At 39.5% G+C, this 25793-nt stretch overlaps 1 protein-coding gene across 7 annotated transcripts in view; it reads left to right on the plus strand.

Moving 5' to 3' along the window:
* Positions 1 to 1993: 1993 nt before the first annotated feature.
* The window catches only part of zranb3 (zinc finger, RAN-binding domain containing 3), a 58614-nt gene continuing 34814 nt past the window's right edge, over positions 1994 to 25793 (plus strand). The window contains exons 1-9 of one of the 7 annotated variants that reach the window (XM_088437310.1): positions 1994 to 2082; positions 3518 to 3683; positions 8243 to 8261; positions 8494 to 8672; positions 10241 to 10472; positions 15197 to 15282; positions 16958 to 17129; positions 20431 to 20565; positions 24555 to 24674. In XM_088437310.1, coding sequence (XP_088293436.1) covers positions 3535 to 3683; positions 8243 to 8261; positions 8494 to 8672; positions 10241 to 10472; positions 15197 to 15282; positions 16958 to 17129; positions 20431 to 20565; positions 24555 to 24674 — 1092 coding nt within the window. In that variant the 5' untranslated portion in view covers positions 1994 to 2082; positions 3518 to 3534. Of the gene's footprint in view, positions 3029 to 3472; positions 3684 to 8242; positions 8262 to 8493; positions 8673 to 10240; positions 10473 to 15196; positions 15283 to 16957; positions 17130 to 20430; positions 20566 to 24554; positions 24675 to 25793 lie in introns of those variants that run through there. The other 6 variants (XM_088437327.1, XM_088437284.1, XM_088437293.1 and 3 more) reach the window with 6 other exon arrangements.

Here is a 25793-nt window from a genome sequence, read left to right on the forward strand (position 1 = left end):
AAGAAGATGGTATAGACGGACAGAGCGAGAGAGAGAGAGGGAGGCAGACCTGCACTGAAAGAGAGGAGTAGTTTGGCAAGCAGAGAAGGAGAAGAGGAGCGTGGACAGTAACGGCACGACTGCGGCCTGCTAGGTGCTCAAACACCAGGTGGAGAGTCGATGGGGAGGCGCTGGCTGCTGAGAGGCCAAGCTGTTCACTGGGCGAGTGTCCCAACAAAGCTGGCACCCTGCTTCTCACACAAGTCGACCAGGCTACGGCTAATCCTACTTGACTCAGAGAACCTGAAACACTGCCCAGCACACAGGCTGAATGGAGACATTCTGTAAGAAAGCAATCTACTTGAGGCAAATTACAAGCTTAATGGATCTGCTGGAAACAATTTTCTGCCTGTACTTAATGAGACTAGACCACTGCCCTCCTCTATTTCATCTAAATGTGCCTTTAATCACTTTCGAGCATTTAATTGGGAAAATAATTAGGGATCATGGCATGCCTAGGAGTGTTAATTTCATTAAAATATCTACTATCGGGAGAGGATGCATAGGAAAAGGCTGAAACCACTCGCTTAGCACTTTCATCACTGGGTGAAGTCACTAACATATGCCCTACGCAAGAGCCAATGTCTAGACTGTCATTATGTGATTGTTTCTCCACATTTTTCAGGCATTTAAAAGAAAACACAGTGGGCGGTGAAGTTCCCACTGTCACTTAGCAACTAGCATCAGGCTGTGACAACCAATCCTTCCTCAGCGCCTTCCACGACAAATGTATTGTTGTGCTACCTTTATTCTATGAAAAGGTCACTGATTAAATAGTAACCATTTATAGATTGATAGCTGAATTATTTAATAGCCTGCCGGACCAAATAATACTAGAAAGGGACATTTCTCCCTGAAGATGATTAATTATTTACTCACTGCGTGGGCCGCATCTTTTTTTTTTTTTTTTATACAGACAGAATAACGTAAACCTCAATATTAGATAACATCAGATCCAAAACCACATACATCCAAAATCTATAATCTTCAAAAGGAGTATTAAATTAGGCCATTACTACAAAATGATTCATAAATTCATGGCAACGCATATTTTACCATTTCCTAACTTGGATGGCAGAAGAAACAACAAACAACAAATGTATCAAACGGCAATTCAGAGATATTCAATTCATTCAGAGATATTTTCTTTTTTTTATTTCCAATGGGATAAATATCTAGCGATCAAGTTGCGCCAGGCTATCTTGCTTTCTTTGTGAAAATTGCGCCACTGTATCAGTATCCTCGGTCTGAGGCAATCAATTCAAGATGTAACTTTAATCGCTTACAGTACATTTCGACGATGAGGCAATAATTGCCTGTGTTGTTGCTCAAAATCAGCGGGCCACTTATTAGACAAGCCCCGTGATTTATTCGCAAAATTGTAAATGGCAAGCAAATCAAGATGAAGGTTTCTCCACATTATTACCAACGACTCCATAATTCTTCTGCAGATGACACTTTCATAAAATAGACTTATTTCATTTTCACCTTCCATTCCATATTCAGCATCAAACAGGAAATGCGTACTGTTTATGATTTTAACCATGCAAATTGAACATGATCGTGCAGATTATTCCTGGATATTTCCGATGAAATGTCCTTTTTCCGCTCGTCAACAAATCTCACAGGCAACACAACTGTACAAACACTTAAACAATTGTCAAATGCACAGTATTATCGTTTAACGTGTGCGGCAATTAAAGAAAATTCAGTGATTAACAAACAGGCCGAAAAGTTATTGATTTCAGAGTAATGAACGGGGTGCATATTGCTTGATACACTCACTACACACCGGCAGCTAATACGGTTTTGTTTTTGATTGCTTTCTGTGCATGTTCTCGACGGAAAAACAAGATACCGTGTCATCATCTTGACGTCGATTAGGGGCTAAGCTACTACTGCCAATGCTGCGTGCTAACACACTGGCCGGCCGAGCCGGTCGGCTGTTGGGAGTCTCACACACACTCGCGAGATTGCTGTTTTCAAGATGCTGCTTGTTACAAAGTGCGACACGCCTCGCTCGACTAGCTAGCTTACAAGTGGGTGAGGACATCGAGGACTGTCTTACCCCTTCGCTTGACCAATTGTGCGCAGCCGTTGACGTTTTCTACCGTTTGGACACTATTAGGGCAAAAGCATACTAACAGCCGTAGTACAGGACGACGCGAGTTAGCGGATACTAGCAAGCTGCTCGCTTCCCCACGCTCGACGTGAGGGCGTTGAAAATGTTTCACTGCTCGCCGTAGTACGGTCTCAGTGCGTGTCAACATACAGGCCTTTTGGATTGGAAATGTCTCGTTCACGTCAATGCACATGATCGTTGTTGTTATTGTTTTAGTGCCAATGTGTATTTTGTTTGCGCGTCTGTCGTGAATCACATGTACTAAAAAGTTGAGCGTCTTGGTAACGTGACGCTTATTGTGATTGGGGCATAAACCGAGTGCACCTCCCTTTGATGGGATATTTTTCCTGTGTTGTACTTCAATCTACTATTGGCAGGAAAATTTCATGTGTCCTGAACGTTTTACTCAGAAACCTGGTAGAGAAAAAACGCGCGCGAGGCAAAATGACGACGGGAAAATTATTTAGTTATGCTTACCAAACTATGACGTAAACGATTGGGTCAGTAGCAGATCGAGTCATGAATAAAAGTTAGGTTTATTTCTTCTGACAAGTTCTCGTTTTGGGGCGCAGTTTAACTATACACTATTGTATCCTTATTGCACAGTTGTGCCTGCCCTTACATAAACTTGCTATCCGTTAGTACTATTAACTGCGGTGTCATTATTTTTCACCAAAGTTATGTAGGGTTTTGTATTGCTTTTACAAATTGAAGAGCAAGTCTCACCATATTGGACCCGACTTCTGTTTTCTGTTGCGCAATCTATGCAAAACTAGTCTTGTCAGTATTAAAAGTTAGCTTGTTTGGCCGTGCTGGTCTCTTTGACAAAAGGCAAAGGGTGGAAACCCCCCAAGGCAGCATAATTTGGTAATGCCCCTTTCATCCAAATCTACATTTTGCTCAGTCCAAACCGATGTCTTTCGTTCATTCGTCCATATTCAATCTTTTCTTTCTTTTTTCAAATTACTGAATTTTAAATTCAGAAAATGTCTTTCTCTCGTTTGCAATCACTGTATCACAGACAAATACCTGATTTCAACTTGATTGTCCATTCAATTTACAACTTCTGGTTTCTTCGGTAACAACACAGTATTAATAGTTGAACAAATGTGTTCAAGGGCTTCTGAAAACGAATGAGCTTGGATATGCGCGGATTCTCCCCGATGCCAGCGAATTGGGTCTCTGAGCCCTTTAAGTTGATAAGAAATTGTTGTGCATCGGTTTCTTAAAAGTAAACAAAATGTACATGTCTGTGCCTTTCGTATGGGCAATATTAGCTTCATTGTAAGTAATATTGAGATGTTGCCACAGTTTACAGGTCAATTTTTTTGTTTACATCTTAAATTCAAATCCAAGCATCTCGTGAGGACATAATGCCCATGGATGATAGTGGCCCGCCGCATCCCTCTCACGGTGACACAAGATGGTCACAGCAGATGTCAGGCCTCCCTCACAAGCTCCTGCAGCGCTTGATGCCTTTCCAACGGGAAGGAGTGCAGTTTGCCCTATCTAAGAATGGAAGGTAAGCAATGCGTCATTCAGTGAGATCATTACAGTTATTTTGCCGAAAATATAATTCAAGGCAATCCTTTATCTCATTTGACCATTATGACTTGCACAGCAGGTATGCACATCACCAAATGAGATAATGTAAGACTGGTGAGATATATGTATGCTATGAACATCTGCAGCTGGCACAATTAGTAAAATTTAGCTGTGTATAGAATTGGTGACTGCTAGGAGGCAATGTTTTTACCCTCAAAATGCGATTATATTCCGAGTGTAGTACTACTAGATTTGTCTATGTGTATTAAGCACAATTTCATGGAGTTATGCTGAAAATGTTTGGGACGTTTGCTTATTTGTTCATTAATTTTTTTATCACTGCATTATTGCAGTGTATTGGGTTGCAGAGGTTTTACTATAGGGCATAGGTCTCAACCCCAGTCCTCGAATAAAGTTGAAATGATAAATGTCAGAATAAAGAGGCAACCCCCCCCCCCCCCCCCCCCAATGCTACATATATTGAGCTTGAGTTAAGGATATTTATGCATGGAGGTGCATGCCTTGCCCATGAGCACCTCAACAGTAGTCAGAAAGCAGCTCTTTATAAGAATTACGATTTGTATTCCTACTCCAGAGCTAGACTTGAACTGAGACTGGTTCAAAAAACATGGTTCAGAAAACATAAACATAGATTTAATTCATACCCCCCCCCCCCCCCCCAAAAAAAAAAGAGCTAAACATTAAAACATATGAATATTATAAGTATTAACAGGGTCTTACTTTCCAATCGCCTTGCGTATTCACAAAACTTGTCAAAATGAATATAAAAGTACTGTACAGTATATCCAGTATTTGTTAATCAAGTCAAGACAAGATGGAATTTCTAAAGTGTGTTTTCTTTCCCAAAGCAAATTACTGGGCTTCTCCTAAGTATCGGCCGCATGGGTATATCAGGATTTGACCGAATCCTAACCCGTTCAGTTGACGCCTGCTTGGGTTCTCAGTGAGGTCAACACCGGGGCAGCAAATCTGAGTGGCTTCGCTGTGATGCCGTGGCCATATTGATTCAGGAACATGGAAAGGTGCTGCTTATTCACACGGGCAGGTCAGAAGTCAATTGACTTTTGCTGCATCATGTGGACAGCCCTGTCAAATGGCATCAGTGTAACAGTGAGAACTGTTTGAGTGCTGTACCTTTTGGAAGCCAAGCAAGGGCGATTTTTGCACAATTACTAGAGTTTTTCCATAAAAATGACTTTTTGTTTAATCTAAAAATCAGCCTTTCCATGTTACATTTTAATTATATTTAATATTTGTTTGATGACACAGCTTCTGACCTTTGTTGTGAGAGGTTTGGGTTTTTGAAAATGGAAGTACTGACAAATCCCTGTTCTCTCATATCAAAATCATACCAAATACAAACAAATAGTTTTCTATAAAAATGTAACATCCTTGGCAGTCAATATTCAAGGCTGACACTAATTCTTTTTTTTCTTTTGTTGTAGTTCTAGCACAATATTCAGGAATAAAAAATTTTGGTCAGATGTCTACAGCATCTCATTGGAGTTTTATTTTTCAGGTTTTCTGGGATTTTTGGGGGTCACTATATCTAAAATGGAGGTAGATGAGGATGACTCACGATGTGAAAACAAAAAAAAACAGCCCGTTTTTACCTCCTAAAAGACTCTGTACATCATTGATGTTAAGAGTGTGTAATGATGGACTGGTTTTTATTTTAAGTCTCACAATCATATCTTCACATTCCAAGCATCAGGGTTACGGAGCCAAAACATCAAATGTTGCTGCAATTCATATTGCTGATTCAGCATGCTGAATGGACAATGTAGGAGGACGAGGAGATTTTTATGGATTTAGACGACTGATATTGTTGGGAAGTTATGGCACAGTTCAACAATAAAAAATAGCTAGATGTGTTGTTTGTAAAGTGGGCCTATAATCAGTAATGCTGAAACACGTTTTATCCAGAGTGCACTTGATCAGCACTTGAGTGCGGATGCCTATATATAGGAGTGAGAACATTTCAATCTGAAGTAAAAGTGCTTCCATGAAGAACTCTTTGTCACTTCCATTAAGACAGTGATGTCACATGTGCTTGCCTTTCCTATTGTGAGCTGTCCAAAGAATTACTTCAATGACTTCAATGCCTGTGCTTTTATCAAATGAAGTTTGCTTGCACTCATGCATGAAGGGATCAATTAACAGAATTTATTGTTCCTCCACAACTATGTGCTAGTATTATTACTTAGTTTTTACTTTCACATATTTTCTTTCTGCATTTGTACTGCTGCACCAACACCGCTAAAAGTCTCCATAAAATAATGTAGACTCCCAAGATGCACATTAGGAGATATTACTGAGAGCAACAATAATCCGAGTCATGAAATGAGTTAAGCATGACAACTGTCAAAAACTCATTATGTCATTTGAAAGCCCTCAAGATCTGGTTTTTACACCATTAAATACTATATACTTTGATTGAAATGACACAAACCAGACTTTTTGTTGGTCAGCACTTTCGCTACAAAAATGATACTAGATAAAACCAAATGAGAAAATGTCTAAATGAGTCATTGAACATAGTTAGCTCTGTTCCTCACATTAAGAAACTCAAGTTTTCAAGAGGACCATTTGAGTTGGTTTTTTACATGCCTGCGATTTCTGTTACATGCAGTAACCAATGACTGTGATTAGAATTAGAAGTCATCAAAGGCTATTACGTCTTAGTCTAGTCATAACACACCCACACGCTGTTCTGTTGTAGTCATATTCAATTTACATCTCACTGTTGCGGACGGTTTATTTGTCTTGCAAGTATGGCTGAAAAGTAATATGTCTTGCTATTTTACCAAACTCAGAATTCTCTTGACAATCCAAGCTCTCTTATTACAATTCCTCACTCTTTTCTCTTAGTTAAGAAGAAGCAAACGTTGAAATAATATCAAAGTCAACTTATAGTTGCTCTCTACAATATATGCAGAGATGTTACTATTCTCAGCGCCACTGTGTAACATTTTAAAATGAAGCTTGGATCTGCTTTATTGAAAAGGGGTTTTGTGTAGCTGTATATTCTATGCTTTTTGATGTACATGTCTTACTGTCCCTTTTTTTTTTTGCTAGATACTGTTTCTTGAAGCATTTCACCACATAAGTTTGATTGCTTTTTTATTTGCAGCACACAACAATGTTGTACTCTGAACCCTTAATATGTGTGGCAGCCCACTGAGTCAAACCTTGGCACCCTTTGAGTTGGCCATTTGTGCAGCAGCCAGCCATTGAGCTGCTTTTCACTTCCCAAAAAAGGTCCACAAATTTGCAACCTTAACACTGCTGAAAGATTGGGGTTAGTCACAAGGCCACACCACACATCACTGTGCAGAGGTTAAAGCCATCAAATGGTTGCAAATGGCTTGGCTAGCAAGCTAGGGCATTTTCTGACACTTTGGGGCTTGTGGGTTCCTGAGATAACATTAGAAAGATGCAGCGACGGGGATCGTGCTGCCGTCGGGCAACGGCGCTGCAGCATCCTCGTGCTCTCAAACCGTCAAGACGACACTCAGGTTATTTAAAGGAGGATGATTAATGCGTTGAGAAATGGCAAACACCTGCCCCAGTCACACACCCTCCCCGTTGTGTGTGCATGTGCGTGGTATTGCGCACACACAAATATGTTCATTTAAATCTATTCACACTTTTGTGCACACCTCCTGTTCCCGATTGCATGCGTGTGCGAATGTGTGTGCGCACGTGTGTGGACAATGCGCTGACTGAGCCGGTGTGCTGGCAATTAGAAAAACCACCAGTGGCAAGGTGCACATTAATCATGTTCTGCAGCTGAAAGAGAGAAATGGGGCGGAGATAGGGAGAAGGGGTGGAAGTGAGGGGGAGGGAAGGAGAATAATGAGAGACCGTGTTGAAGGAACTCAGCTGTTCTGTTGCTCCGTTTGGGCTGACAGAATATTGGGAGGCATTCATGATTATGAAGGGTCATTACAATAGAACCAAAACCACTTGGGCACAGACGATCTGCTTGCACTACAAAATGTGCTGGAATGCTCATTGTTTCATTGTTGTGATTTATACCTTAGTTAAAGTATCAGCAATGCACAAGGTGCACGTTGTTTTACGAGTTTTGCTTAACTTAGCTTTTTGACTCAATTAAGTTTAACATGTATATTTAAATGATTAGAGTGACACATGCATTAATTGAAAAAGTAGGAAGAAAACATGGAGGTACCCACTTTGCGTCTTAGTTTTCACTCCAAGACTGGATTGGTGAAGTCAGAGGTCACAGATGTGAAATGAGATGGCCCGGCACTCAATCATTTTTTTTTTTTCTACTTTGAACCAATGGCGTTTGATGGGGCGCTAAAATTGTTCAGCTTGAAACTGGCCGGGATTGAAAGATGTTTTGTCTTGTGAGTTGTTTTATTTCCATGAGGTTTGACTTTTTTAAGCCATAGCATATAAACCGACAGGCAAAGTTAAATTAAAAGTGCAGAATTTCTGGCCTTAGAGTCCTTCTCATCAAAGTTTCTGTTTTCTTTTGTTTTACAGATGTATGATTGCTGATGAGGTAAGCACACACAAACCTGGCTCAGGAAATCAATTTCCCAACCTTCCAAATGAATTTGTCATCTTACTGCAGTGCTGCCACTTGCCTAATCGCTTTTGACAGAAGAATCATTCTTAGACCTTATTACACTTGGGCCTCATATGAGCATGGCCGTCATATACAATTTGCCGAATAGATGCACATTTGACTTATTTTTCTTCCCCCTCCCCATGTGCTGATTTGGCTGGCCCAGATGGGTCTTGGCAAGACAGTACAGGCCATTGCAGCGGCATACACTTTCAGGAAGGAGTGGCCCCTCCTGGTGGTGGTGCCCTCATCCCTCAAATACCCTTGGATTGAGGAGCTGGAGCGCTGGATCCCTGAGTTGCAGCCTGGTGACATCAACCTGGTAGAAAACAAGTGTGACACCATGTAGGTCATCCTAACCCCCTTAAAAACTCACTCCCAAAAAAGGACATAGCTGACCTGGGATGATATTTCATTTTATGTCTTCCAATTCGACATGTTAATCACTGAACTTGCAGGGTTAATTCGATATTCAGTTCTGTACTGTGGGGATTTTTTTTTTCCCCTCAAATTTTTCCCAATTTTCATATTAGTTCTTGGATTAAAATATCACACAGCTATTTTTTTTCTTTATTTCTGAAAAACGTAAATGTGCCACAATGTCAAAGCTAAAACAGAATAAAATAAAAGCTATTGCAAAGTTTTGGCTGAGGAAAGCCTTTCCCAGCCTGGGTATTTTTGTTACTACTTTATTGGTAATCAGTGACGGGCTCTCGAGCAGATGACAGACTCCATTCGCCTCCAAAAGAATCTGGGTGAGAAAAGATGAAAGAAATGGCTTGGATATTTAAATAAGGGAGTGGATTGTTCTTAGAGATCTGCTTGGTGCGAGAGACTATCTTGGTTCAGCCTAGCCAAGCAGTGGTTTTTAATCTGACATCCCGGACCAAAACAAACCCATTTGTTTTTTTTATTTTATTTTATTTTTTCTATTATTATTATTCGTTCTTTCAATTATTACTGTTTTTTTTTCCTATTCAAATGCATTTTCTGAGTGATGTTATTTCTCAATGTTGAGGTTGTTTGTGTCTTTTCTCTTAGAGTCAATGTGATTCAGACATTTAAAAATGCCTATTTTAGTTCTTGGAGCTGACAAAGGATATCATCAGAAATTTAGCCATGAGTTCTAAACAAAATGTCCGGGTTGGCAGTTTGATGTAACAATAGTGTGTACATTTAAAATTAAATAAAGGAAGAAGCCCATAGAACTGTATTCCTTGGCTAAATTGTAAAATTTCAGAAGCGTCTTGGTGATTAAGATGACTAAGAATTCTTTTGCTGAATTCCAGAGGTCTTATTGTGAGAGAGGTGGCCCAAAGAAACCTGTTTTCCTGCAGGCGTTCAAGGTTCATGTCTTTTTCTGGAAGACATTGTCCCAAACATGTTCCTTAAGAGCCCGTTAGCTCTGGGACCATTAAACGCAACTCTGGCTTCTTTGGGCAAATCCTTTGACCTCACGGCTTGTTTTTCCCCCTTAATGCTGTCAGCTTTGAGGCCATATTTGTAGTGGGCCAATGTATGCCTTTTAAAGTGATGCCCACTTTCGCTTTGTCAATTTTGAGGGATGGAAAAAGATTGTTAGGGATTTTTGAATGCTTTTTGGACCCATTGGATAGTTAATTGCTGTCACTCATACTTGTTAGAAATTAATTTCAGAAACACAGAATAGTTATTTACATTACCTACATCCTCATCAAGTCCACACAAGCTCAAGAGTTCTGGTTACATACTTACCTCAAGCATACATACACGTATGCTGGTTAAACAATTGCTGCTTTGTAATGAATTAATTACGGGTACAGGATTTGTTGATGTTTCTTCTTAAAACATGTCTGAGTTGCTTCTCTCTAATGGCATGTTCCTCAATTATAGAGGTTGGCTTGCATCATGCTTACTTTTCTTTGTCCTTGCAGGGGTATTAGGAGCAGTAAGGTGACTGTGCTGGGCTACGGCCTCCTCACTACAGACGCACGCTCTCTAGTGGAGGCTCTAAGCAGGCAGAGTTTCTCAGTGGTTGTGGTGGATGAAGCACACTACCTTAAATCCAGGAATGCCGCCCGAACTAAGCTTTTGGTGCCGCTCATTCAGAGTGCCAAGCGAGCCATCCTCCTTACCGGTACACCTGCACTGGGTCGCCCAGAAGAGGTAATGCAAATTGTTTTAATTTTTATTACAGGATTTCCCGTGGGGCCTGTTTTGCTGAATTTCTACAAAAAACGTTGTCTTGAGACAAATGAATTATTTCGGTTTCCCATGCAAAACTCATTTACATGCTGTCTTTTGGAGGAAAATGCCAAAGATAAAGATTATAATATTGGTTTTGAAAAGTCCACAGAATTAACTGTATTGTGCCCCCAGTATGTGCCAAAACATAACAATTAATTCATTCCAGCATTTTGTATCCTGGAGGATTTTGTAAGTTCCAATAACCTTTTGTAGCAAAAACTTCATTTGCAAAGCCCAATATGGAGAGATGAATGCACCGCAATAAATGAGACAAGTAATAACAAAGCACACAGGGACAGAAACTATTGAATTTAGAGACAATAAGAAGGGCTGTTCATGGGGCAATGTTGTTTGGTGAGCAACACAGTCATTCCTTTTCCATGATGATTTATGATATTATTTTTATATTGAGATGCTAGATTGTATTACATCAGCTGCAAGTCTCACTATGGCACAAAGGATTTTGGTAAGAATACTGTCAGCCCTGTGTCGACAAATCATGGCACCTTTTTCATGTCTTTTGGCTTTTACACGTTTGCATGCTTTCAAATGTCATTGTAAACATGCACAATCGTCTGTAATCAATGTAACGCCAATCTGGCCATTATATTTCTAAGCGTTTTTCTGATTACAATGTTCTTGTTATTGATTGCTTTGTAATTACATTCAGCAAAGCACATTTTGCGAATGAACGGACATGCTTCCAGAATTATTCATCACCTGAAGGGTTTCACTTATCTCAGCAAAATAATTGCCACATGGATGTAAGATATATTTTTTCTGGAAGTGGTCTGACAAATTGTCAGCAAATTACCGTAAGTGGAAAAAAAAAGGAAAAAAAAAGCAGAACCAGCAATTATCTGTCTCATTAGTTCTGAGAAGAACCATGTCTGTCATTGAGCTATCAAGACGACTGCAGCGGTGAGGTTATATTTTAGTCACTCTCTCTACTGCTAGAATCTGATGCCACGTATAACATTTCATCATCCGTAGTATAAGTCTGATAAGCTTGGTCGCTTTCCTCTATGCCAGTCTTCATTGCGCTGCCATCATTACTCACTGTGGCTGACATCAGGTTAGTGCACAGCTCAGGGCATGCTGCACCGTTCATGATGTGCCCTCATTCCACCCACCTATTATATCAACAGTGTGAAGAACGACTGGGGGTGGAGGGATGTCTGTAAAGCCTATGATGAACAAGTGCTGAATTCTGAATAGAGGACTCACAGTGCTGCTGATTACCTGCCATTAGCTCAGAAACCTCTGCAAATACAAAAAAAAATGACATGAAGTGTGTGTGCGAGTGTCTGTGCGTGTGTGTGTGTGTGTGTGTGTGTGTGTGTGTGTGTGTGTGTGCATATTCATCAACAGTAGGTACATATTAACTTAGTACTGTATTATGTATTGTGGAATTTTTTATAATTGATCGAAGTAATGAATGGCTTTACATTTCGATCAAACAACATATAAATAAAAGTATTTGAGATAGCACTATTAAATAAAAATGTTTATCTTCCATTAGGCTATTCCATATGTAATCAGCTCTGACAAAAAGGTCCTCGTGTCAAAAAATGAAAATTGAGATATTCATAAATTCTTATTATATGCTTAATTCCCTTTATAATTATATATAATCAATGCTCATTTTACCTCTGGAATTGTTGGGTCCTAGGGATTCGTAATACTAAAAGCTATGGGTCCCAGCAGGTGTGTTTGGGGTCTCAAAAATTGCACAATAAAAAGGACAAAGTATGTCTAAGGTTCTAACTGCATTTACAAGGCGTGAGCAAAAACCAACAACAGATATTAACAAAAGTCACAGTAAAATGTTTTAAGATAATAGAATGAACTTAATATGTAGCATCTGTCCTTGTGCTTTTAATATTGCAACCACGTATACAACGTAGACTATTTTGGTAGAAGCTTTGTATTTTGAGTATTCATTTGTTTAGTTCTTCTTCTCGAGCTTTTAAAGAGTTTCATTTTCGCATTTACTTTATAGCTCATTGTTACCTGATTGTGTATTATTTGACTTGTCACTGAACTTAAAAAAAGTGCTGGGTTTACGTTGTTTTGGGCCCAAATATAGCACATTTTTAGAAGGTCCACCAGATAGCACTTTTTTTAGCAGGTCCACCTCCCGTTCCTCCTGGGGTGTGTGTTTTTTTTTTGTTTTTTTTTAAACAACAACAAAAAAAAAAGACCCCAAAATCTTTGTAAGGAGCGATTAATGATATCCCAATAACCGGTGATACAAATACACCAAAACATACTAAATTCATATCTTCTCTTTTGCAGCGATGGCAACAAACAATATTTCATAATATAACAGTTTAGTAATCACCATACGAATTAAAATACCGGTACACATCTGGGCTGTGTCACTCATGTGTTCAGATTTGTCCAACTGCTGTGAGAGGGAGTCTGACTTGCTCAGCTTACTTAGTAGGCCTGTAGTTCTCATCGCTCATCCTTTCGGGCAGGAAAGACTAGGGCACCCAGCTATGGGACGAGATCTGTTATTTATTTATTTTTTTTAAGCTCATTGGGCCAGAAGTTAAATGAGACTTGCAAAGTATCTGCTGCCTGTCAAGTCACTTTAATTCCGTCAAGCAGTCACACGTTATAAAGAAGCCAGACAATGCTTCAAAATAAAATGTAGGATATCAACCCATCCATCCATTATCTTCCGCTTAATGAATGAAACAAATGGCATGATGACAGTTTTTGTTTTGAAGTTACTCCCAGAAGAATGTTGGTGACAACAATCTACTACTTGATCATCTTTACCTCACAGCGTGAGCAGCATTTGATGTGAACAAAGCGGAATAAACAGTTTTTTTTTTTTCTCGAATGATGTTCTTTTCTTCAGCGAAATCTAAAAGAACATGGCGGATGACGTTGTCAAACATTTTCAATGACAATGTTACCAAATTTGATTAGGTTGAAATGCCTTTTTTTGAGAGAAAAAAACATTTTTGCTGCATATATCTTTCAAAATTCCATAGCAACCAGGATCTTAGGAAAAAGATAATGACCTCAATTTTTCAACAAGCATTGAAAGACCACTGGACTGTGTATTATGGACTTTTATTAGTTGCTTTGCGGATTTATTTGAAATGTTATTTTAGGCAAATATCTTTCGTTTATTTGTTGACAGCTATAGCAGGATGCACAAACTAGCTAGTCGGTTAAAAAACAAACAAACACATGAACGATGTTGCAAAGTGGTCACACACACAATGAAGACTAACAAGCATTTGTGTAAGCGTGCAATTTGGAATCCTCAAATGAATCTAATGAGCAATCTTTTTGGATAGAAGAGGAAACCGGATTACCTGCAGAAAAAATATATGGTGAACATGCAAGCTGTACAGAGATTTTGTAATGGTGTACTTAATCTGGATTTCCCCGTGTGAGACAGATGTCCTTACAAATATACCTCTGTGTTGCCGTAATCACAAACTAATTTACAAGGCACCAACTCGCTGAAATTGTCAGTACGCTGTACTTTTCTATTCGTTGTTTGCAAAGTCCAGCATTTCAAATCATAGTAACATATTGCTGTTGATTTTTTTTCTTTCAGTCATTTTTCAGAATAGTTAATGACAGTGATGTTTATAATTATAATTTATTTCATCTTCTAAATATCAACCAATCGATTCTGTATTGCTTTTCCCATTAAAGGGCGTATGTGTAATTTTTCACATGTGCCCATGGGAGCTTTATGGCCATTTCAGTAAATGCAGCAATACCCACTCCTCCTCTGGCTGTCCATAGCCCATAAAATATAATTTAATAATAACTAGACCTACGATTATATTTAAAACATACTGTTCGTCCTTAAGAACATATTTATTTGCAAGTTTTTCAAAGTTATAATTTATTCATTTTTAATGAAAAACAGTCTCAATCTTACACTGTGTCACTTTGAGGCCTAGCGGTTTAATTCTTCTACAGGTGTAAGTCAGTTTGCTTGAAAACTAGGCCTGGTTGCTCACACGAAGGGAAGGATTAAAGATGTTCCTGGGGACATTGTAGGTTTTTAGAGCTTAGGCGGGTACAATTTTTGCAACCGTATTCTTCTCCATGTATCCACATGTCCTACTTGATCATGTCATTAGCGGTCGTGGATCAGATGGTGGAGCAGGTCATCCAGTAACCAAAGGGTCGGCTTTAGAATCCCATTCTGTCCCGGTCATGTGTCACTGTGTCTGTGAGCAAGACACTTCAGCCACCTTTCTCCAGTGGTTGGTCAGAGGTGTTATAGTTGCAAAAATAGCATCCACGCTTCCGTCAGCCTTCCCCCAGGGCAGCTGTGGCGATATAATGTTGCCCATTGTTGACCGTTTGGGTATTTGTCGACTGGAGTGTACATTGTGAAGCAAATGAAACATTGGGGAGGAATGCATTTTTTTCACCTTAGGTTTTTTCAGTAATTAATCATAATCAAGGCATTAAAGTCCTGTCACTTGACCAATTAACTTCCTAGCAACAAAATCCATGCAGTGAGACGCAAAAAATGTTGACGGTGCACCGTTGAATGTACCACATTATGACTGATTGAACATGATGTTGCGGCATCGAGCTGTCAGCAGATTTTTAGAGACATTCATGTTTTTTTTCTTGTCTGTCTTTCACAGCTTTTCATGCAAATTGATTCACTATACCCCAAAATGTTTGGAACCTGGTCCGATTATGCCAAGAAATACTGCAATGCTCACTACAGGTGAGTGTGAGTCAAACACCAATTAGCATTAAAAACATGAACAATTAACCCCCACACACTTGTGGTTAAGCATCTACGCAGTCACCTATTTACAGTGGAATCTCATTAATATTTAAATTTTTTAAATTTGTGTTATTTTTTGTTGTTGTTTGCAATGTTTTGTTTTAAAAACTCACGTTTGAGGTTTGCCAGCATGCGCCTCATGCACTCTTCTCTCACTCCCATTCTTTCTCACACACAGCTTTGTCACTAACAGGCATGATACGTGCAAAACTACTGCAATCAACATTGGCTCTTATTTTGATGTCGAGACGGTAGAGTGAGGTTCACTCAGAGGCTGCTACTAGAATTGTTCTCAGCCAGACACTCAACAGCATGGACAAGACTGTTGAGACAAACAGTCAATCACCTTACGGGCATTCCAAGAAGGCGCGTAATTGGCTCCCAGTGTGACATCGACCAATGAGAGCTGGAGTGGATTACAATACCTACCCTCATTGGTCTTTATCGTGGTCTTAATAAGTCAAGGTTTCAATAACTGCTAATACTGTGCATAACCGGTAATGAGCGCCTTTCTTCTTTGTGTAATCTAACAAAGAGGGTATTTCAACAACGCAGAATATGATTGGCTACTTATGCAGTTCACTCAACAAGCCCTCTGCCTTTTTGAAAATCGACGACGATCACACTTTTTTTTTTAACCTTCTCGGCATGCATGGATGATAAGACAGAGGTCTTTGGCTAGGTTCACATTTGCAGAGTTTAAAACTCAGTTCCGATTTTTCTTTCTTTTTTTTTTTTGTGAAGTCACAATTTATTGATGTATTTATTTATTTATTTTGTGAGGTCATTCACATTTCCAAATAGATGCGAGCTATATGTGACTTACTGTATGTTTGAATGCAAAACAGCCCAAAACTGCCCTGCATACTACATTGAGTACATCGTGACATGACATACTTGCGTAACGTTTTTATGGAAATGCTTGGCAATATTGGAATGGCTGTCATGGCAGAGCAAGAATATTTTCTAACTATTAAATTTAAGGCGTACTTTCACTACTTCGCACTTCAACAACAACAAAAAAAAGTCTATCAAAGTCCATTCATTTCAATAATTTGTTTCAATAAGAGAAACATGTGATTTTCTTTTTTGGCTCCCACCTGTGAGTCACTTAGGCCTTCACGTCAATGGTCACCTATACAGTAACGGAGAGGCATGAGTTAACGACGAACCATTGCTTAATACTGTATGTAAAACTGCCAGTACGCATTTTCAAACTTCCCTTTCAGCAATAAGAAATCCGAAAACACTAAAGAGCAAAGCAGCACGTTCTGGCAACATCTTGTTCATTTAGTCCAGCCAACCTACATGGCAGATAACCAGCCTTTGTCTACAAGGCCACTTTTATTTTAAAAGACCTTTTGGCTGATGAGTTGTGAAAGTTTGCTGTGGCCTCGAGACAAATTATTTTTCTGCTCTGCAAATTGCCCTGAAGCAAGTTGAGCTTTTTCACTGTTCACAATGCGAGACTGTTGTTGTGCCAGACACCTCCCAGGTGATCATTTTTAAATGTGTTTAACTACTCCTTCAGGGTACTTCTGTAAATAAGTATATTCAGTGAAGTTTGCTTAAGCTTGTAATGGGGTTTTAAGCCTTCATTTCTCTTCTGCAGGTACTTCGGAACCCGCAGGCAGTGGGATTGTAGGGGGGCATCCAACCTAGAGGAGCTGCACCAGCGGCTGAGCCAGATCATGATCCGTCGCCTTAAGGCTGAGGTACTTAGTCAACTTCCCCCCAAAGTCCGCCAGCGCATCCCGTTCGACCTTCCAAAGGAGGCTGCAAAGGTAAATTTACTTGAAATTTTCCAACTTTCCTTTCCCTCAAGGAATGTTCATCTGTGCATTTTTTTCTAGCTGCCCAGCGCCAGTACACTAATATATCAACATTATGGAGTGGAAGGGTCACAGTCAAACTAAAATGAAATTCCATTTTGTGTGCATGTGCCCGCCTCATTCAACATGCGGACTTTATTTAAAAGCAAGCAAACGAGGTACTGTTTTTGTGTTTATTTTTGCATTGATTTAGCTTGACAAAATGGCAAATAATTTGAGGGTCTGCCACCTAGCACACTGAATTTCATTTGTCAAACGTTTACAGTTACAGTTTACAGTTACAAAAAAATATCAGGCCATCTGATCAGCAAATAAAAATGGTGTAAGAATTTCTTTTCATTGAAAAGAAAACATTTGTAGGGTCAGAAATGACTTTTATTAAATTAATATTGTTGATGTTAGAGTCCCTGTAATATCTTTAACATGAAAAAACCCTTCAGTGGGAACTAAGAGATAATTCAGTTAACCCTGATTGACTATATATAAGCGTTTGAAATGTACAGTATCAATCTAGAACGTTGTCCATTGTAAACCAGGGGTTGAATTACCACTTGAGGTAACCTGCACCAGCGTTCTTTATTTTTTTCCAAATCAGCAGCTGCAGGAGTGTACTGAAAAACAAAATGAGCACCCTAAGTGCTAATTATGGATTCAGCCCCATTTCTTGGAGTGACACAACAATAAGGAAGATGCCCATAAAAGTGACTATGCTGCATTTTCATCCTGCAATCTCCTTGAATGCTTCATTTTTGTGGCTAAATGTGGTCAATGCTTGTCCATAGTGTGCCAATTAGGTACACACAGAAACTTGGAAAAGCTCTTGTTTTGTTTTGTGTTCTTTCTTATCCAAAGTTGGCTAAAGCAGATCATTTGTCTCAGGTTGATGGCAGGATGAAGTTTACAGCTGCTTGCGTTTTTTTACCCCTTTAGTTCAGTGATTCCCAACCTTTTTTCAGTGATGTACCCCCTTTGAAATATGTTTTCAGCCAAGTAACCCTTAACTGGTGCAACACACTTTTGGGTCAAAAAAAAGACTTAAAACATACCATCACTGTCTGATTAATTAAACTTAAGAAGCTTTCATTTCATTTGTATTGGTCCACAAAAAAAAAATAATCAACATGAAATGGATCATTTTGGATCAAAGAAGAGATCTCTTGTCAAAAAAGTAACTTAAGTATTATTGTATATTTTTGCAAATGGCTGACAACCAGTACAGGGTGTCCCCCATGTATTGCCCGAAGCCAGCTGGGATAGGCACCAGCAAGTAGCAAATGGATAAATAGATTGTTATATATTTGTTCACAGAAAATAATTGTGTCAGATCTGTTCTAATAAAAAAACAAAACAAAAAAACATACATTATAATTAAATATTTGTCCATGAAAAATATTTATCTTAAAGTGTCCTCTTTTGGGGTTTTAGTAGAGATCTGTTCACAAAAATACTAGATCATTAACTTAATTATTAATAAATATCATTCTAAATAAAAAAATCATTCTTAATAAATATTTGTCCACAGAAAAATATTCAACCTAATATATTCTCTATTTGGATCATAGTAGAGATGTGTTCACAAAAAGAAATCATTAATTTGACAGGTGACGAGAGGGGCACATGCCACGTTGGGTTGAACCATTCTAGTATGGGGGTGAAACTAGGTTTTTAAAATCATGAAATTGAATAACCAATTGAACATAACATTTGTTTCATAAATTAATATTTTCCTGAAACAGTTATTACTTCAAGGAATTTTGCATGTTTGTTTGTTTTATTTAAACTTGCGAGTACCCCCTGGAGTTACTTCAAGTACCCCCGGGGGTACCCGTGCCCCCATTTGAGAACCACTGCTTTAGTTAATAGATGAGTCTCCGACCTTTTTTTCTATGTGTAAATGATAGTAGAGAATCTTGCAGCTAATGATTAAAAAGGGGGACATAAGCGTCCCACTATAATTAAAAACAAAAAACAAAAAAAAGATAATAGTACCGTGATCTGAAAATCTTACAAGTTATAACCCAAAACCACCACCCACCATCCCCTAAACCTCATAAAAAATGTGTACTTCCAGACCACTTACATGCTGGGCCCTAGCCCTCCTATCTCATTTTACTCCCTAATGATGGTGTTTATCTTCCACTGCCAGACACTTTTTATGCCCCACCTGCCCTTTATATTTTTAGCCCTAGCCTATGGGTGGAGTATTTAGCTACCCATTTTTTTTTTAAACAGCAGGTTGTTTAGCTTGAATGTAACATTTATAATTGGAATAAAACCTCATTTCCAGACTGTCAAACCAATGTTTCTGCAGGTGCCGCCAAGTGAACATCTGAGCAGCAAAACATAAATGGAAAGGAGCTTTGTTCTGCGGCAAGATGATCCCATTTATTCATTCGATCGTCCTTGACTTTGACGAAGTTCTACTGAAATGCTAATGATTTCACTAAACAGAATGACTTTAATGTTCCAACCAAAACTTGTTTATTGTCTTGAACGCAGCACAAAAATGCCACCAAGAAAACTCTCACAGGATGTGAACATTAATAAGTCTCTGCAGCGTTTATCTTTTTCTACCTCCCTGACCACCTCATCTTCCTCCGCCAGCTCGCCATATGGTTCTTATGCAGCTTTTTAGGATGGTGTTCAAAGTTTTGCTGGCAATTCACCAGAGGATTACTAACAAAAGACCCAGCGTAAGCCACACTGCATCGAAATGTAATCAAATTGCAGTGATTCAATACAGTGCACTTGTTTTTGTCAGGGTTCTACATCATATGGTGCATTCTAATCCGAAATAGTATACAATGTAGGACACCCTGCTGCTAACCAACCAGGAATTGCCCTGTTTTTATGATAAACAGAACCTGTTTATAAATAGCAGGTCACATATGCTCCTGGCAGCCGAGCTTCGCTCTTGCTTTAAATACTCTTCGCCAATCACCTTGAGAGCACACGAGGCATCTTTGATTTATTGTAGCGGCCTGGCTGCTTCTCCATCTTCGACCCCGGCTTGTCACAAGGCAGCTATAATTGGGAGATGCTCCTGACCCACCTAACACAGTCGCCCAGTCGGAGGGGGACGGCATCCTTGGGAATTGTCTCCCTTTTTCCCCCCTCTCCGTCTTTCTTTTCGCTTCTAGGAAAACTAGGACATCCAGCGGCATCGTTAATTGTTTTGCCCTTTATATTTCCAAAAGATAGAAAGACAGAGAAGTTGAAGAACTAAAGAATTTGCCCTCTCCTTGCTTTACAGGAGGCCACAGCCAGCTTTGCCGAGTGGGAGAGACTGATGAAGGGATGTGGGTCAGAGGTTGTTGCCACCAGCAACCCTTTCACTGAGGTCATGAACCTGATCACTCAGATGTACAAGCAAACAGCAATTGCAAAGGTAAGGGCAGACCTGGTTGCAGGACATCTCTCTATTTTGTCTGTTGGGTTTCAATGTTGATTGGTATGAGATTTATTTGGCTTTTTAATCGATGTTAAGGAGCAAAGCCAGGATTCTGCGGCCCACAGCTGCAGATCTACATGTGGCCCTCTCATCATTCTGCTGTGTCTTTGGAAAATAATGAGTGTTTCATATAAATGTAAATTATAGTCATGTTATTTTGTTTGTTTTCTAAATGTAATTGTAAATATGGATAATATTGTGCTCTTATAATATTAAAAAGAAAATATTGAGACTAGATGCCAGTATCAGTCAAACGTTTGTTTCAATGTTCAAATTCAATGTTTTTACTTTTTTCCCCCCTACAATTTCCCCTGCAATTAATAACTAAAGTCACTCTGAATATTCAGTAATGAACCAGGAATTATTTACAAAGTTAAAAATGTTATTTCAACCCAAAAGATGTTTTAGATTTTGGATTTTTCAAAGTGGACGAAATTTTCTCAAGATATTTTCTTAGTCGACTTCTATGGGTTTTGCTTCATGGGCATGAACAAATTTGAATTCGCAACTGTGCATTATCTCCAGTTAGTAGCTTGAATGTATTGACCTTTGCATTTGAATTTGAAGCTGTTTCCAAACTTTTGAATGGTACTGTCAACTATTTAGTTGTTGCAAACATATGGTTTATTTTCGGGGGAAATAGTCGTTAATTCAACCGGACTGGACAATCCACACGCAATACGTTATGAAAATAGGCCCTTTTCGGTTTACGTATATTTGCTGGTGGATCAACTAACTGGAGGGTTTCTTAAAAAGACTTTTCATTATTATTATTATTTTTATACCCAGTGTTACAGTGACTGGGTGGTTTTCGGTAAATACTGGAACATGTTGTAGAAATTTACAATCGCATCATGAGTGCCAGCTGACACACGAGTCGACAAAGCAACACCTACCCAACTAGACCAATCAAACTGTGCCTTCCAACTCTGTTAATTAAAAAAAAAAAGAAAAAACAAGATTTTTTTTTAAGAATATCATCCTAAATCGTCATTTTCTTAAAGGAAATATGTGACTTGATTCTCCGTTTTACTGAGATCTTATAGCAGAACATTGCCATGGAAACAGAACTTAATGATTGCCGGTGAAAAGCACTTACTGTAGACAAAGCTGTGGGGTTCCAACTGTGGTATTATTTAGTCACATCCAACCTGGCATGATTACACCCTGCACCAACACCATTACACCTCTGTCATTGTGTTGCTAAGGAAACAATGCCTTTCAGTTTGAAGTGAGGAGGAAATGGATAAGAGCGGCTAGATGCATGCTAAATGTGGCGTTCCATTCCTGTACTTCCAGTTGCTGCGTTTGATCCTCTTGCAGCTTGTCTGCCTCCCAAGTTGCAAAGTAAACATCGCACCGAGCAGAGCGTCCGACGCGTTTGAAGGAGCTGTTTCTCTTAATTAGCTCGTTGACCTGCGCTGCGAAAAGCGTGGCCCCAAGCTTTACAAACTCAGGAGATTACCACCAAATGCAATCACCGTCGCTATTCGACGAGCCAAAGTTTGTATTCTATTTTGGACTTCATGTTGTTTGCTGATTGGATTCTGCTCAATTTAGCCCAGTGATGGCCCTCCTTACATGACAAAAATCTTCTCATCCTTCTCATGGCAGATGCCAGACACATATATAAGCTGCTGTTTGTTTGTCGGTGAGTCGCAAATAATAGTTTTTAATATGTCTTTATTTAGCTGTGAATGTATTCATGTGCAGAAAAATTGGTATCTACTTAGGTGTACTGTTTGATTCCAATCCACGGCCTGTATCGTTATTGTGGGCAGCCGCCTGCCCATGACCAAGTCCCATCCTGTAGTCCTCTATTGCTTTTGGAGCATGACACACTTTCTATACTTTAGGGGGATTTTTTTATTTTTATTATTTTTATCATTGACATGGGAAAGAACAGTGAAATGTCACATTTATGTCACTTTGACGAGCAACATGGCCCCTGCCTGCCTGCCTGCCAATCAGTCTGGTGATGATGGTGCCAAAAAGTCTTTGGGGTATTTTTGTTGCTTTACCCGCCAAGCATCTGCTCCCAATTACCCAGAGAGGACGGCTCTGATGCGGACTTTAAAGCAACCTAACGGCCCGCTTCAGACAGCCGAGGAGTTTTTGCACTAATTAAACTCAGCGGAAAGAAGCCAGCATAACCTAGCTGTCAGCAATGAGGACCCCCTGATCAGAAAAGGGTCAGCAGACCTGGTCAAGTGAGTTATTATTTGGAGCACTGACTAATTATAGCATGTCAAAAGCAGAGGTTCTCCTGCCAGACCAGGTGTCATGGCTGCTGAAGTTGTATTTAGATTAGAGGTGGGATTTCACACAACCGAAAAATGGTCTTAACTGTCCAGTATGAGTTGTGTGTGACTCAAATAAAAACAACATTTATATTCCTTACTAGTTGACACTACAGGGAGGGGGCAGGTGTAGGGGAGGTACAAATCGCTCCTGTCGTTATAAGCACGCTTCAAGCCATGTTCATCTGCATGGGCGGTGCTGGTGCGAGATCGCAGAATAAACAAAGAAAGCTTAGTAATGCGTCAATGAAGGTGAATAACACCGAGTTAGCTGTGAATGTGTTAAACATCACAATTTAGGAATAAGTATGGTAAACACGTATCGTACAGCACTCTGCCAAAATCTCAATTTCATGACTGAGCTAATTCTCAAATCTTCATTTTTTTCAATGAAACCTCAATCAAATGAAATCTATTTATTGCTCAGAAAACAAAAAATATTTATCATCAAAAGTATAGAATGTGAAAGCGTTTGACGAGGTTTATTTAACATTTGTAAGACGCACAATCATTAGTACTAAAGGACAGCACAAGACAGTGACAACATGTTGAGCACATGCTGAGGGTAGATTTGGTCAATTAATTACAGCATTAGTTTTCTTTCAGCTAATACAATGATTCTCAATTATACTTTGCCAAGTCTCCCCAAGAAAAGAGAACCCCCCCCCCCCCCCCGATTACTATCTATAAAAATTGTCTAAGTATACCTAAACGTGTATTAACAAAAAAAAAAGCAATATAAATCACCTTTCGACTGCTGTTAATTATTTTTTACAGCGTTAATACGGGTTACAGCTTAGTCTAAAACAGAAAAAAATAAGTAATTAACCTTCGTGTGTGTGTGAATAAGTAAACAAGTGCATCAAAGTGAAAATGATGAAACCATTAAACATCAAGCCCACTTGTCATTGCTGATATCTTCACTGTATACTGTACATTATTTTATGTTATTGGCAGAAATAAATTAATTTTTATATACTGTATGCCTGCAAACGTGAACGATAGCAGGATTAATTTTTTCCTTTCTGGATCCCAAGAAAATCACATGCAAGGCAATGCTGCGCACTCACAGACACACAAACACACACATTGACGCACACAAACGGAAATAGACACAGATTAAAGGGAGCCAGTAAATCTATCAATCCACTGGTGGACCGCACAGGAAGGAATTGGCGAGATCAGTGAGGAAGTCAATTAATCAGAGCAGCATCCCCTATGTGTGATCAATTGTGTATTGAACGCTAAGAGATCTTTGCTTAAAAGGAGAGTGAGGACACAAAGAAAATGTGAATCAATATCTTGCAACTGTGAGATATTATTGGTGTTCTACCCTCATCCTGAGATTATGGAAAAAATCATTTTAAGAGCAGTGCAAGTCCAGCATTGAAAATATTACAAGAAGCTTACGATTCAAATTCTGGGGCATTTCTAATTAAAGTTTGATCACAATTGGAACAAAATTCCACCTTTTTCAATAGGTTAGCATTCAAAATCTTTTATTATGTAATTTCAGCCAATTTCGCAAGAGAGATGCTTTAATCTATAGTTAATTTTTTGACGCCAACCTCTATCAAATTACTTCAGGTTATGATATATTTTAATTTGTGTGTGTGTGCGTGCTAGGCTGGAGCCGTGAAAGACTACATCAAAATGATGCTCGAGGCTGAGCAACTCAAGTTCCTGGTTTTTGCCCACCACCTCACTATGCTGCAGGCCTGCACCGAGGCTGCCATTGAGGCCAAGGTAACCCTCTATTTGTTGTATCTATCAATCGCTTTTCATCAATATGCGCTTTTAAACACAACCGTGAACTCAGACTTTGGTCATTGATGAAACACACACAGAAAGTAAACTTTTACTTTCATGAATTCTCACCTAAGACGTAATTCACAGGTTGTCACAAGCAAAGGCATCACTTGCAGGCAACTCGCAGGAGTGTTTTAGAGTGTGTGTGCGGCATAGGTAGAGGAAGTCTTGGATGTATGCAAAGCTTGCTGACAATGTGCAATAACACTTTCTGCTGTGAGCCGCTCATTTTGCGGTGTTCTTGCTCGCCAATTAATAGTCAGTCTAAAAAAGGATCACACTTTGAATGTGATGAGAAGCAATGGAGGCTCTGTCGCTTATGTCACAATTAGTACTTTGCTGCTGCAGGCTTTTACCCTGCAACACAATGGTTGGCCTTGTGTTTGATAGTTCTAAGGAATTTTCTTTTGGTCCAATGCCCAAAATCCCCCCCCCCCCCCCCAAAAAAAAAAGCACAGGTGTTTAAACAGCAGGTTGTTTTCTGAGTGATTCGTGGCCTTGAGAGGATGTTAAAAGCAGACGGATGCTTGTCTGTGACCTTTAGCCAGGAGAAGTCAAACGGGCCTCATTCATTTTTCCCCTATTGAGCCAAGCATTCATGATGCTGTGCTTACATTTACGCCACATGTTAGAGCTGCACAGTGTGAACTTAGAGCAGCTTCACATGACCCAAAGGTCCAAACAAAAAAATAGCACTCACTGTGGTACATTAGCACCTCCGCCAAGTTGCATTTAAATGGATTTTCAGCTGCTGCATTCTGTATTTGGCAGAACAAAATACCGTCTCCTGCTGTTAATTCCCCCCCCAGCCCCTCCATCCAGCCATACCTTAACCCAGGCATGTCCAAACCCAGTCCTCGAGGGCCGCCGATCCGGCATGTTTTGGAGGTGTCTGTCCTAACACACCTGATTCAAATGATCAGCTCATCAGGAAGCTCAGCGGAAGCCTGACAACAAACCTGATCATTTGAATCAGCTGCATTGGATGACGAAAAACATCAAAAACATTCAGGATAGGTGGCCCTCAAGGACCGGGATTGGACATGCCTGCCTTAA

The sequence above is a fragment of the Hippichthys cyanospilos genome, chromosome 2 (assembly GCF_059441005.1).
Source record: "Hippichthys cyanospilos isolate Australia breed blue-spotted pipefish chromosome 2, RoL_Hcya_1.0, whole genome shotgun sequence".
Lineage (NCBI taxonomy): Eukaryota > Metazoa > Chordata > Actinopteri > Syngnathiformes > Syngnathidae > Hippichthys > Hippichthys cyanospilos.